General features: G+C 38.9%; 1 protein-coding gene across 1 annotated transcript; it reads left to right on the forward strand.

Annotated features, from left to right (window-relative positions):
* Positions 1–7,968: 7,968 nt before the first annotated feature.
* Positions 7,969–10,096, forward strand: Tceal7 (transcription elongation factor A like 7). The gene is made up of 3 exons (XM_031376238.1): positions 7,969–8,077; positions 8,895–8,965; positions 9,252–10,096. The coding sequence occupies exon 3, from the start codon at positions 9,266–9,268 to the stop codon at positions 9,560–9,562; it is 297 nt and encodes a 98-aa protein (XP_031232098.1). The 5' UTR covers positions 7,969–8,077; positions 8,895–8,965; positions 9,252–9,265; the 3' UTR covers positions 9,563–10,096.
* The last annotated feature ends 5,414 nt before the right edge of the window (positions 10,097–15,510 follow it).

The raw sequence follows: 15,510 nt of genomic DNA on the forward strand, positions 1-15,510 counted from the left end.
CCGGCCCCAGCCCCTCTTCCCGCCCCCAGTGTCTTGCTGTGTAAAGTTCAGGTCCCTTCTTCACCTCTAGGTTCCTTTAACGTCTCCAGCCTGGGCCCTGTCTCCCTCAGCCCTGAGCATTCCGTGGCCTGACAAAAAGAAGGGAAGTGTGTGCTTTGTGGACTGCTGGCCATTCCCAGTTCTCCGGGGAATTGATCTTTCCCTCTCCCTCTGTTCCCAGGTTGCGCCACCTTCCTTCTGCTGTCCCCTCAGTTTTTCATTTTTATTTCCCTAAAATATGTGGGAAGAGTTAGTCAAGAAATGGGCTTGTGCAGATTTTAAAAAGCTGCCTCCCTTCCCCTCCTCTCTTCTCAGTTCCTCCCTCCATCCCTGAGAGACAGGGTTTGTTTCTATGCAGCCCTGATTGGTTTGGAACTCAACTCTGTAGTTCAGGCTGGACTGGAATTGAGAGATCCTCCCGCCTCTGCCTCCTGAGTGCTCGGATTAAAGGCATGTGCCACTACTGCCTGTCTGATTTTTAAATTTTCTTAATGAATTCCCGTAGTGTTCTTTTGGTTGTCACGAAAAGCAATCTTTTATATGCAAGGATAGTAAGGGGAGAAGAGGCTATTCATTTGAGAATGGAGCAAGCATGGAAGGAGTTGGAGAAAAGGGGCTTGGGAAATGAAAAGTGGTGTAATTATATTTGTGTTAATTAAAAAAAAGAAAGAAAGAAAAGGAATGGTGTCTCTTGTTTGCAAAAACCCAGCCCTGGGAGAACTGAGGCAGGAGGATTTCTAGTTTAACACTGGCTTAGGCCGCGGAGATCTTGTCTCATTTAAAAAAAAAAATGGTCTTATTTGAAAAACAGGATTAAATTTGGGGGAAAAAAGGCCAAGCATCTGTCTCTCCTGCTAAGTCATTATATAAATATAGACTCCACGGGCAGCAGCTGCTGGTTTTGGACCTTGGAAAAGGACCGGGCAGCTGATGCTCCCCTTGTGAGGGGCCCCTAGACATGCAAGGCATTTTCATGAAGTGAGCCAGAATTTACTGTGCTATAAAACCTTGTCAGATTTTCAGAATGAAAAGAAACAAGTCTCTTTCAGAAATTTCTGCTTCAAATGGTTCCTATGTATTTGCAAGTCAATGAGCATGTATTTAAATATTCTTAAGTTATATACAGTAAGTCTATTTCAGGACCAGCTTTGGTGGCTGAGAGGACAGGAGGAGTAGGTAACAGAGAAAGGCAATCCCCAGAGAATTGGGAAGTCAGTGCAGGAAGGTTTCAGGTACATAATTAACAAACAAAAATAGACTTTTTTTTTGGTATTCTAGTCATGAGCAATTGGAAATTGAAACGCAGAAGTATCACTTATATACTTTATGAGCTTTAAATGTAAGTTGTTTTTCTTTTTTCTTTTCTTTTTCTTTTTTCTTTTTTTTTCAAGACAGGGTTTCTCTGTGTAGCCGTGATTGTCCTGGAATTCACTCTGTAGACCAAGCTGGCCTCGAACTCAGAGATTTCCCTGCCTCCACCTCCTGAGTGGTAGGAATAAAGATGTGCACCACCACCTTCTGGCTAAAGGTGAAATGTTTAGAAGTAAGCTATATATGAACACTAAAACAATGATGGAAGTACTAAAGGCATACAATAACATGTACACATTTTATTTTTGTAGTGTTGGGGATGAAACCTGGGGCTTCCTGCATGGCAGGCAAGCATCTTACCATTGACCTACATCCTCAATCCGTACTCATACTTAAACTGTATAATTTAATATTTAACATACTTACCAACAGATAAGTGACTATCAAGATAGAGACTGTTTTCCTCTGCTGAATAAGTTATCTTGTGTACCTTCACAGCCAGAAAGACCACAGCTTTCCAGTCATTAAAAAAATGGTAAGGTTTATATTGTATAGGTTACGTGGATCATGGAACAAATCATGTAGCACACACTCCTCTTTATCTGATAGCTTCCCTTAAGCATATCTTTTGAGATTCATCTGTCATTGCTTGCATGAGTAGCTTGTTCTTTCCTTTGATCAGTAACATTAATTTCTAGAACAACATATCCTATTCCCAGAAAATGTGGTCTTGCTTCATGTTACGATTCCGTATGATGTGTAGTGTTCAACCTGTGCTTAGCTGAGTTAACACCTGAATCTCATGAGGACCTGCACAATCTCCAAATGCCCTTGGGTCTCTGCCATAGATGGTGATATGAGCTAATATACTCCGTTGGAGTAAATTTTTCTGCCTTATAATATTCTTGTTATGGTAAATTATTAAATCATAAAAATTTCTTGGCTGCAGGCAGTATTCTTGTTACTGCATAGTCTGTTGCAGCAGTATTCTCATTCCAACTGTTTTGCTTTCTTCATTGGTGTGTGTGTGTGTGTGTGTGTGTGTGTGTGTGTGTGTGTGTAGGTCAGAGAACAACATTTGGGAGTCAGTTCTCTCGACCCATCTTGATCTCAAATCCACCAAGGTACCAAATTGAGGTCATCAGACTTAGCAGCAAGTTCCTTTTAATTTTGAGCCACCTCACTCAGCCTCAGTCTAGTTTCTTTAAAAAAAAATTGTCAAGCTGTCAGAAAGATATAATTTTGCACCTTCTTTTTGTAGGACCACATAATGACAATTTTCTATTCCTATAAATGTTCAAATTGTCTGATATAGTTACTTCAGTTTTTATATCCTACTTACAGAAAAATATCTAAATATCTGGACAGACTTGTGGATACTAATATGTGTTTCAGGGAGACTGGAAATACAGCTCGACTGGTAGAGTGCTTGCCTGCTGCACACAAAGCCCTGGGCTCAGTTTCCAACACCATATAAAACTGACTGTATTTGCACACATTTAGAACCCCAGCACTCAGGAGATTGAAAGCAGGAAGTATCAAGTGTTTAAAAATATCTTCGGCTATATAGTGACTTTGAGGCTATCATGGATTACATGAGACCTTTTCTTTAAAATAAACAAAAACCAAAAAACAAAAAACAAACCAAAAAAAAAACCACATACATATTTTAGTAATACAAATGCAAGAAAAACAGACTATATTAATTGGCTTATATAAATTATTACCTTTAATATATTTTTTCTACAAAGCAACAGAAAATATACCACATAGGAGAATTTAATGAAGTAAGGAAATATAAGGCAAATTATCACCAAGGTCAATTAGCAGCCCTGGCTAAACTAAGTGATCCCTGAAATCTGGCAAAGTTGATGATCTAGAATACATCTATATACAAATAATATAATAAAAACACAAACTTTTCTCCATTTGTGTTTAATATTTATCAGTGTGGATGAAGTAAATCTGATCACTCAATATTTAATGAATAATTATGTCATAGTTTAACTTATGTAATTTTGATTTTTTTTTGAGACAAGGTATTATGTATCCCAGATTGGCCTTGGTCTCTCTACATAGCTGAGAATGATCATGAATATTTTAATCTTCTGATCCTCCTTCCTCTAACTCCTGAGTACTGAGATTACAAGTATGTTCTGGGTTTTATGTACTGCTAAGTAATAAACCCAGGCCGTCGTGCATATTAGGTAAGCATTTGACTTATTGAACTACATCCCCAGTATAATTTTGATTATTTCTTTAGTATGAATGTCTCACAATGTGTGTGGCTTAGTTAGGGTCTGCTGTGAACAGACACCATAACCAAGGCAACTCTAATGAAAACAACATTTAATTGGGGCTGGCTTACAGGTTCAGAGATTCAGTCCAGTATCATCGTGGTGGGAACATGGCAGCATCAGGGCAGGCATGGTGCAGGAGAAGCTAATAATTCTACATGTTCATCTGAAGGCTGCTAGCAGAATACTGGCTTCCAGGCAGCTAAGATGAGGGTTTTATAGCTCACACCCATGGTGACACACCTACTCCAACAAGGCCACACCTTCTAATAATGTCACTCCCTGAGCTGAGCATATAGGAACCATCATAGTGTGTATGACTTCAAAGGTGGATGAATATGTTAACATACTTCCGTACAGAAATGTTGATGAATTTTGACACAATGACCTGGAAATAAGTGGGGGAAATCCTCAAAATGACCTCTCAGCTTGGTAGTGTATGCCTGTAATCACAGTACCTGGGAGACAAAGGCAGGAGAATCAGGATTTTAAGGTCAGTTTTAGCTATACAGGAAGTTTGAGGCCAGCCTTAGCTACATATGATCCTGTCTCCAACAAATCAAAAGTCCTTAGGGGAACGCAGACGAGCATTCCTGGGTTTGTGTCATAAAGTACTACACAAAAGCACTTTCAAACAAAACCAATAAACAGCCCTAAAGAGTGATGGGACCTCTACCTATGTTATAAGGTTCTATGGCTTAGGTTCCTTTGACAGGTCTCTTCCATACGTTTCTTCCTAAATTTAGGTCCTGCCTACCCTTTGTGATGCTGGTCCACATATTTCCTAAAGCATTTTCTATCTGGGGCCAGCCAAGCCATTGCCTTCTCTTATTACCTACTGATCCACACAGCCCACTCCTTTCAACCTTTCTCTAAACCACCATCCAGAAGGACTATCTTCTCAGCTGTGTAGAACTTGCCTCTAAGAATGTAGTACTGGGCATCAGGAAAAGTCAAAGAGTAACTTAACTTATCATGCATAAAAGGATGGCAGTTGTATGTAGAACTTAAAAGAGAATGTTGTGGCAGATTGGGACAGACCTCATTTTAAATCCAGAGCTGACTCTTATGCATAGCACTAACCAGATAAGTGACCTTGCACATCTTACATAGATATCTCTGGAGGTGAAAGAGAGAAAATAGAGGAAAGAGCACTAAAGAATCACCTGCCTTAACAGTTCACATGTAAGATAAGGACCCAAACTGAGAAAGTGTCAGATGCAGCTGTCAAAGTGAATACGCGGCATACTGATTATGGGAGGCATGAGAATTAGACAAGGCACATGCGGGGTGGCTACAAAAAGTAACCAGACACACTGGATTTACTAATGCTAAATAGCACAAGATCTAATTTAAAGTTGAATGTCAGTATTGACAGAGAATTAAAAGTTAAATGTGGTCCCTGCAGACTTATAAACACCAAATAGCATCATCTAGACAAGGGCAAAATATTTGTTATAGGCACAGTTTAAAGCCCTGTAGGTAAATGTCTGTGTGTGTTTTGATTTCAAAAGTGCATTGCATATGTGTATCTATATGTGCGTGCATACATATATATACTTGTTGACATAAATTAAAATTATAATGTATACATAAATATAGGCTCACATGTATGTATATATTCATTCAATATTTCATTCCTGTTTTCCCTCAGTCCATAGATAATGCCCATTTAAGATAAATGTGCAACAGAGCTAAGGGGACCAAGAAGATTCTATCTAGCCTGTCACTGTCTAAAGTACCTCCAAGGCTTTTTACAGCCATAAATCTCCTTATGTGTGGTTATGACTGCAAAGGAGCATGACTTTCTTGGGTAATATAATTTTTCACATAATAAGAATGATTTCATGAGGGCCTGTGTTTATTATTACTCATTTGAAATGTCTTTTTCATATGTGTATAATTTCTTGTATGTAAACAACATTTGTACAAGTAAAGAGGTAATAAAAGCAAACATACACCCTCATGAAATCACATCTGTCGCATTCAAGTTTAGCATTACTCCAGAATGTCACACTTCTTTGCAATCAGTACTCTAAACGCCCTTCATTCCAGGAGGTCAGTATTCTAACTCCTGTCACTACAGGCAGAGCTTTCAGATGAAGAACTGCATGTAAGTGGAGTTATTCTTCATGTACTCTTTTGCATCTAACTTCATCTTAATAGCTGTCTTCATCAGTAGTTTGTACTTGTGTACTGATTCACTATATATGTTTAGTTATCTGTGATAGCCAACATTTTCAGTTTGACACATTCTACAATCACCCAGGCAACAAGCTTTTAGACGTGCCTTTGAGATCTTATCTAGATTAGGTTGATTAGGGTAGAAAGACCCACCTTACCTGTGGATATTGCAATTCCATGTGGTTGGATCCTGCACTCTATAAAGAGAAAGCTAACTGACAGCATTTGTCTCTCTTTGTCTGTCACTGTGAATGCAAGGCATCCAGCTGCCCAAAGCTTCCATTTCCATGACAGACTGTAAAACTACCAGCTAAAAGAACTCCCTCTCAGCCGGGCATGATGGTACTTGCCTTTCATCCCATCACTGGAAAGGCAAAGGCAGGAGGATCTCTGTGTATTCAAGGCCAGCATGGTTTACGTAGTGAGTTCTAAGACAGCCAGGGCTGTATAGAGAAGAGATTCCCGTCTCCACAAAAAAAAAAAAAGAGAGAGAGAGAGAGAGAGAGAGAGAAAGAAGGGAAGAAAGAAAGAAAGAAAAAGAAAAGAAGAAAAAAGAGAAACCTTTCTCATATTTTGTCACAGTAATAAACCAAGTAAATAATGTTATCTATTTCTGGATTACAAATTGTATGGTATATTTATCCACAGCAATGAAAAAAAAAAAAACAACACCCATTTCATGTCAATTTTTGAGGGCCTTCAAACTGGATAGTTTAAGTTGGATGGTTTCACTTTAACGTCTCTTACAAGACTGAAATGAAGGTGTTGATGATGTCAGTGTTGTATTAGCATTCAATCACAAGAAGATCCACTTCTTAAATTACAGATGTATTAGTAGTTCTAGAGTTCTAGTGAGCTGTTGGACTAAGCCTCATTTCTTCTCTGGCTAGTCACTAGCTGGTTTCTCTTTTAAAGCTAGTCATTCTTTAAAAATGGGTGCAACAAAGGTCTGTTTTTTAAAAAATCTCTTCTTCGACCCACTTAACTTTTTTTTCTGGAATCATTTACATCAAGCTTACTAGTAGTGATTACATTCACAATGAACTACGATGTTCCTAATAAACAAGATCAAAGAACTTTTCGTAGCCCCCCCCATTGCTTATTTTCTTGTAAACAAATCCATTTATATAAGTAATAGAATCCTTAGCAGAAAATGTTTGGTATGATGAGTGGTGGGTTTTTTTTTTGACTAGGTAAATAAAGTCTAGAAAAACCTAGGTGGGGCAGAAATGTTTGAGAGAAACAAGCCAAAAATGTTCTCACTGAGGGTAACAATTTGTAAAGTAATATATTCAGGGCACAACTTTAAGGGAATAAAAAAAAATAAGGCATGGCACAATCTGTGAAAATGTGAAATCGAAGTAGTAGATATTTGTGATTGACTTCTGAGATCTGTATATCTAAGCACAAAATGCTGTAGGATTATAGTCTTAGTTATCCATGTGATAGAAGGACTTCGCCTGCTCTGAAGTATCCGTGAAAGGGCATGCTCCAACTGCTCTGTACATTTTGAGCTTCTAAAAATGTGTCCGCCTGAAAGGTCTATATTTATATTCTGACTTCATTAGCTGGAACAGGTGCTTGGATCTTTTTATCTTCCTATTTTTAATCTTTTTTCCAAATATGCATATCTTCACCATATTTCAAGTTATGAGACTTGTGTTTATGGAAAATTGAAAAATAGGAAGATATCAGGAAAAAGTAAAAATAAGTAAACCCAATTATGACCTCATTACCTAGTTTATTTTGTATCCTCCAATTTGGTTTCAAAAATTAGACTATAAGGAAAATGATATTTATGCCAGAGGGAAGGGTGAGTAGAGGCAAGACTGCTACTTTCCTGTTCTTGCAACCAAGATGAGGACGAGTAATCCTTTCTCTCAACACAACCCCTAAAAAAGGAATGATGGTTACTATAACCATGGGAAGATGCAGCCCCTCCCTGGTAATCAGAGAAAGGCACATTCCATCCATAAGGAGAAGGGGCCACTTTTGACCTCTGAAATTAGCAAAGGCAAAAATGAGTGACAGGGCCTGGTGTGGTGGGGGTGGGAGGTTAGTAGATGGGTCTACTTCTGCAGTAGTGCTGATGGGAGGGGAAAGTAGGGGCCAGAGTTGGAAGATGACATAATCCTCACGTGATTAGAAGCTGACGTGAGCCCAAGTCATTATATATCCAGGTTTCTTGCTCCTCTGGGTACGAGCTCTTTACTGCCTTGAATACTTGTGGCCAAGGAGAAGAGAAGGTAAATTCCTTAAATCCCAGCAGAGTTATATACAGAAACCACAAGGAATCCTTGGATTGATTGTGGCTGAACAAGAAGAGAATCCATCTAGACTTGTTTCCCTGTATCTTTAATTGGGAGATATCTAATTGCATATGTTTAATTTTTAATTACATTTATCTATTTGCATGCATGTTTGTGAGTACATGTTCCTCTACATATGTGTGGAGGTCAGAGCAAATATGTAGGAGTTAGTTCTCTCCTTCTACCATGTGGATCCCAGAGACTGAACTAAGGTTTTCAGACTAAGCAGCAAGTGCCTTTATGTACTTAGCCAGCTTGCTGGTCCAATCATTGCTCATTTGGAAAAAAAAAAAAAAAGCAGGAAACATAGGGAAGGGTTGAGAAACACCTAGCAATCTAGTGGTAGGGCTGCTCTTGTCCTGGAAAACTTTGCCTTCTTCTTTATCTTTCCCCAGTGCATTGGAGAGCATGGTAGCCCTGAAATGTGAGTTAATGCATAGAGAAAGGCTGAAATCATGGGACTGAGGCAAGAAATATTAAGATAATTTAAAAATGGTTTACCTCAGCCAATGCTAACCTGCAATGGTGGGGTCAAAATAGGGGATGGAAGATGCTGAGTCTTACAAGGGCCAAGTCTGAGAATGAGGATGGGCGAACAGGCACACAATTCTAGACTAATGGATAGCTATGGGAGAAGAACCAGACAGTAGAATACTTGAAATGACCATAGTGAGGAGAATCCCAGATTCTGGATGATGATAACATAAGTTTGGTCTCAATGCTCTCTTCCCTGATCCCTTGTTTCTGTTTGTAGGCCCAGGAATCTGTGCACACAGATACCATCAGAAAGGAAAACAAGTGAGAAACTATCCTGCTTTTGTACAGGTTAGTGTGTGGGAGGTTAATAGGCTGGGGTTCTGAGGGTGGGAGTTGGGAAGGGATAATGCTGGGTAAAAATTTCAGCTTTGCTTATTTCCTAGCAAAAGAGTGGGATGGGATTGAGGAGTGGGGAAGAGGAAAAGGAGATTTGACAGTAAGCTAAAGAAGAAGCTGGGGTATTTTTACCCTCTGGAACTGTGGGTCTGTCAGGTATAGGGAAATGGATTCCAAGAGAAAGGGATTCAAAAGTAAGAAGGTAATCTGTCTGTATTTTCTCCCTGGACATAAGCAGGAAACAACAAAATCATGCAAAAGTCCTGCAATGAAAAAGAAGGAAAGCCCAAGTGCAGTGAGCCAAAGAGGGAGGATGAACAGCCCTATGGAGCATTGGAAGGCCAGCGACTGGAAGGGAATTTCAGACAGAGGCTGCTTCAGTCTCTTGAAGAATTTAAAGAAGACATTGACTATAGGCATTTTAAAGGTGAACAAATGACAGGAGAGGAAGAAGAAATGGAAAGGTGTTTGGAAGAAATAAGAAGTCTGAGAAAAAAATTTAGGGCTCTGCATTCTAACAGTACCCATTCTCGGGATCGTCCCTTTTAATGCGATGGCCTCAGAAATTATTTTCTGTTATTAATATTTCCACTGTTTTCTGTTTTCACTTGTTTTTATAAATATTTGCTACCATTTCACTTTGATACTTCAGTTTTGGTTACAGCCATGTATAAACCTCATGCTATCCACCTTTTAATTTCACCCCAGCAATTTAATAAGAAGTTTTATTCATTTATGTGAAAGGTCAGTCATCTGGTAGTTTATTGTAAACCCCAAACTGCAAGCTAAAAAGCATTATGTGTATGCCTTATATCTGATACCATGCCAAAGAGGTTAATCTATGTGATCTGGATTCCCTTTCTTATTTTCTACAAAATGAATATATCCACATCTGTATTTGTATTATTGATTTTGTATCACACAAAGGAAAACAATTAGACATAAATGAAAGAGGTTTATCAATCGCTTCTGGAAAGCAGTGAAAGAGCAAACTTTTAATAACAGAAGTATAAGAAAGGCCTATCAACTGCAAACTGCCTTTGGATTTCTTAGCCAGAGGAATAAACTCACCATTACAAAATACATATGTTTAAGATCATTTCATGGGGAAACTCTTCACTTCACAGAGATCTTGTATAGAACTGCTGTGGGACAGTAGCTCTGGGCAATGTTGATGAGACATCATTTGTGCATGTGCATATAGAAACCCAGCTTGTACAGAGCCATCCATTTGAGGGAGGACATGGAATGTTTCAACATATCCTCAAAAACACTACCAGAAAGCAGAGATGGGGTCTTCCATGCCAGCCCTCAACTTTTGAATCCCTTTGTTTACAGCACATCCTGCCTTTCTTGGTCTTTTGCTCTCTGATAACCGCACAGCTGGTGATTCCCTGGGGTGGGGTGGGGTGGGGGGGGTTATATTTCAAAACTTCACTGAGTTCCCAATGAATTGATCTTTCAGTGTCTTCTTAAACCTCTGATTTCTAGTGATATTTAAAACAGGTGGCACTGCTGGAACACTGCCAATTCCACACTGTCCTGGGACATTTTATTTTTCCTAGATACATATTAAGAAGTAGAATTGTTGACTCATAGGTTAATTTGGTTTAATTATTACAGGGATTTCTAATCTGCTTTTCAAATATGGCCATTAACAATGCATAAGGTTTCTTATTTCTCCTCATCATTGATAATGTGTGTGTGCTTGTTCAGGCCTGAAGTTGGTGGCTGTCTTTCTTGCTTGCCTCCCACTTGATTTACTGAGGCAGGGTCTCTGGGCAAATCCTACTCACCAATTGCAGATACTCTATCTAGCCAGCCTGCCTTAAGGATTCTGTGCTTGAACCCCAAGTGCTAGGATTACAGACAGCTGCCACACTCGCCAGGCTTTTATGTGGGCTCTGAGGATCCAAACTATGGTATGTTTATTCACTGAGCCATCTCCCTAGGCCAACTTGTTTTATTGGCTGAATGGTCTTAGTGTAGTCACCCTAGTAGAAATGAAGTCGTGTCTCTGTGCTTTTCTTCTGGCTTCTCTTTTTTCATCATTCCCAACTTTTATTGTTAATGAACATATGTGAATGTAGCAGCCTACTATTTTAAGTTAGCAACTGGAAATTTAATGCTAGAAAATACGAAATCTTTTCTTAGGGCAATAATGGCCCAAATCTGAGAACAATTGAACATTTTATTGCCTATTAAATATAAAACTAGATTATATTAACATCCCTCATAGCTAAAGAATTCAAGGAACACTAATTTTATTCTACGTATATGATGTGTTGACTGACATGAGGAACATCTGCCAACACCCTACACTGATGACTTTCACACTGGAGTCTGGCTATTTTGAGAGTTTTCTGGCATGCAAGGGGATACTGTTAATAATGAGGTGATAACAACTTTTACTTTGTGGTAAATAATTATATATACATATTTAATGTTAAACACAGAACCCCCCAACTGAAATAATACAGAACCCCATCATAAAAAAACAAGTTTTAGGAAACTGTATTGGCAGTTCTCTCAACACACACACACACATCCTAGGGATATGTGGCTTCTTCCCTCTCTGTGAACACTAGCGGAATGCTTAGCAAACCATGCCACACTACATTTGGATCACAGTTCAAAGACTGGGCATCCTGCCAGGGACATAAAAAGGTATGGAAGGGACTCTAAGAGTCATCCACGTGACTACCAGACTCTACGCTCTCTTTTTAGATAATTAACAGGCACAGGAGGCATGGCTGGAATTTCATGAATTGACTTCTAGCTCTCTATATCTAGGCTCTTTGGAGTGTTTAGTAGCCACAAATTAATCCTTCAGACTTTGTTAAATGTAGCTCTTAGATTTGCTGTCATGTTCACTTTTAGGATAGCAATGTATCTTCCCAAACAGCAAAGGAGTCCTGAATGCCCTAGGTGATGTCTTGGCCCTTAAACTGATTCTCTGCTTCTTTTTCTTTTCTCTATTATCTTTCCAGTCAAAGAAATTATTTTGCCCGGTACTGAGAGTAGAGATTTTCATCCATGAAATGTAGTTTGCCAGCCATTGATCTTTGTAGGTTACCACAGTTGAGCCATACTGAATCTGAAAACTGAAAATCAGGCAGCATGGTTTGTGGCGCCCATGTTTATACTGGGTTATCGTGTGTTATTGTGTGTATTTTAGATAAAACACTTTCATTTCTCTGGTGTCATATAAACACTCAAAGCTGGCCTGATATCTAGCCACATGGTTATGTGCACCCACATTACAATCTGACCTCCTGCTGAACAGCAAGAACTCACACTCAATTGTTACCCTTTGAAATACACTGAAAGAGTCAGTGAAGCCACATTCAAAGAGATAATAATCTCTTTGAAGTTCCCCTGGGGTACAATTACACTTTGCAAGGGTTCCTGGAAGTATCTTCCTAGGAAAAAGCTATCTGCAGTATATTCGTAAATCAGTCTTCTCCAAGCTCCAGAATTATCTGTTGATTCTACTTCTCCTTAAAGAATTTTTTTTTAATGTCATGGTCTGCTTACATTCAGACCTGGCTTGAAGAATCATTTGTGTTTGATTTTACACCTCTCTTCACGTTTTCATGGAGCTCTTGCCTCATCCTCTTGTTTCGGGCATTTTTTTTTTTAAACCCACAGGTCCAAAAAGTAAAGCACCTACTTTGAACAATGATTTGGGGTTCAGGGCTAATCCCTGAAAGACAAGCCACATTTTAGGAAACAGTAATCTACTTCCTTATGAGGATTTGTCCTTAACCACAGAAGTAGGAGGAACTTGAGAAACTCACTAGGGGGCTTAGCTTAACTTCTGAGCCAAGTGGCCTGCTTGTTATTTGAAATGTCTTCATTCTTATATTTTAAAATTCTCTCTAGAGTGGCTGCAATGTTCAAAAAAAATTCTCAAAATGCTGCCATGTTGTTTTTTTTTTTTTTTCACCCAGAAAACACAAAGAACCACTCAGGAGTGGTGACACCAAGTTTGAGAGATGCATTAAGAAAATCAGAAGAATTAATTTGCTGCTACTAAAAATCTAGAAAAGTCTAGGCATTCCTGTGGTACTGACTCTGCAGGTATAGAGGATGTAAGACTTCCACCATGGTTTCAGAGAACCTTTAACACCAAGCAATGTGTAGGAGTGCTGAAGTACCTGAAGTAAGGTGGCCCTGAAGCATTTCTGCATGAAGATCTGAAGGTGAATCAGTGGAGATCCTGGGATGTTACAGATTTTAGGACAGTGAGGTGTTCATTTGAGGAAAGCAGCAGACATAGATAGTGGAGTTTGCCCAAGCTAGAGTATAAATTGCTCCAAGCAGCAGAACTGGAGAGGTGGGGCTACTCAAGCTCTCTAGAGATCCATCATGAGCCTTAAATGTTGGCCAATAGAGTTGCAGGATTTGATGCTTGCCTTGCTGCATATTTTAGTTGGTTGGCTCTAATCATTCCTTGTTGTGTGATTTCATTCTTCCTTTTGGGGATTAATGATTATATTTGGTGACACTGTGTGTTAAAATTCTTCATTTTTTAATGTTATAGAAGTCTACTCTTAAGAGAATTCTTTGAGTCTCAAAAGAGACTTCAGATTTTCAAACAGTGTTGGAATTGTTAAGGATTATAGGGACTTTTGAAGATGGATGGGATACACTTTTTACATTGTAAAATAAGACTGTGGGAAGATGAGGTGGAAATGCATAGCTTAGAAGTGATAGGCTTGGGTGTCAGGTTGACAAGGGGTTAAGTTGTATCAACTTGAACAGGATCTAGAATCAGGACGGAGGCAAACATCCAGGCATATCTGCAAAGGCTTATATAGATTAGGTTAGCCTCTAGACATGCATATGAGGAACTGTCTTGATTAGGTTTATTGAGGTGAGCCGATCTACTCTGAAAAGGAGCCGTGCCATTTCCTGGGCTTAGATCCTGAACTTTATAAAATGAAGAAGCTACTTGAGCACAGAACTCTTTGCTTCCTGATTGTGAACACAGTGTGATCAGCTTCCTCTAGCTCCTGCCATTAGGAAGGACTATACCCTGGTGCTGTTAGGCAAAATAAACTCCCATTTCCTCCCGTCACCCTTCCTTCCTTTTTCCTTCCTTCCTTTTTCCTCCCTCCCTCCCTCCCTCCCTCCATCCCTTCCATCCATCCTTCCTTCCTTCCTTCCTTCCTTCCTTCCTTCCTTCCTTCCTTCTTTCTTCATTAAGTTGATTTTGTCAGATTATTTTATCACAACAGATACATAACTAATACAAATGAGAATCCTGTTTATATTTGTAGTGGCTATTCCTGGTTGTCAACTTGACTATATCTGAAGTGAACTGCAATCCAGAATTGGAAGGCTCACCTGTGGCCCTAATCTGGAGGCTGAGAGATACAAGTTTCCGACCTGAATTTTGGCATGGAGATCTTGAGGCATAGTGGCTATGAATCCCAGAAGATTAAGATGGGAAGATCTATAAATTCAAGGCCATCTGGGATTAAAGGTGTGGTGGCACACACCTTTAATCTGGGCCACACCTTTTGCCGGTGACCTATATAAGGACATTGGAAGAAGGAAGGCTCGCTCTGCTTCGCTTGCTTGCCTTGTGGGACGGAGCAACTGCTAGATCCTTGGACTTCCATTCACAGCTGCTGCTGACCATTGTTGGGGGTTGGACTACAGACTGTAAGTCATCAATAAATTCCTTTACTACATAGAGACTATCATAAGTTCTGTGACTCTAGAGAACCCTGACTAATACAATATTTTTTAATAACTACAAAGCCCAGAACAGTAGTTCTCAACTTATGGGTCATGACCCCTTTGGGGGGGTCACATATTAAATATCCTCCTGAATATCAGATATTTACATTATAATTCATAACAGTAGCAAAATTACAATTATGATGTAGCAATGAAATACTTTTATGGCTGGGGGTCACCACAACATGAGGAACTATATTAAAGGGTCACAGCCTTAGGAAGGTTGGGAACCACTGTACAAGGTTGTTTTCTATACCAGCTTCACCATTTTAACCTCCCATCAGTAATGTATAAAGATTCCAGGTCTTCACATCCGTACTAGTATTTATTTTCCACTTAAAGTATAAATATACTAGTGAGTATGACATATCTTTATCTTATTGTGCTATTGCTAGCAATAATACTGAACAGTTATTATCTTTATATCTTTTCATTATACCATTTTTGTAGATTCAAGTTCTACCCTTTTAATTGTGAAAAGTTTAGTGTCCTTTTTCTGAGTTGCAGAAGTTGTTTATATATTGTAGGTATCAATCATTTGATTGTGGTTGGGGAAAATACTTTTTATAGCATTAATCATTTAAAGATGTATTGATACATAATTAGAGAACTATAGTTTTAGAGGATTTCCCATAAGCACTTAAGAACAATGTGTATATTCTATTGGTTTTTTTCATGATTATATTTTTTATTAGATATTTTCTTTATTTACATGTCATACGATATCTCCTTTCCCAGTTTTCCCT

This window comes from Mastomys coucha, chromosome X (assembly GCF_008632895.1).
Source record: "Mastomys coucha isolate ucsf_1 chromosome X, UCSF_Mcou_1, whole genome shotgun sequence".
Taxonomy (NCBI): Eukaryota; Metazoa; Chordata; class Mammalia; order Rodentia; family Muridae; genus Mastomys; species Mastomys coucha.

Coding starts and splice junctions, on each gene's coding strand:
- Tceal7 (XM_031376238.1), top strand. CDS start 9,266: ATGCAAAAGTCCTGCAATGAAAAAGAAGGAAAGCCCAAGTGCAGTGAG.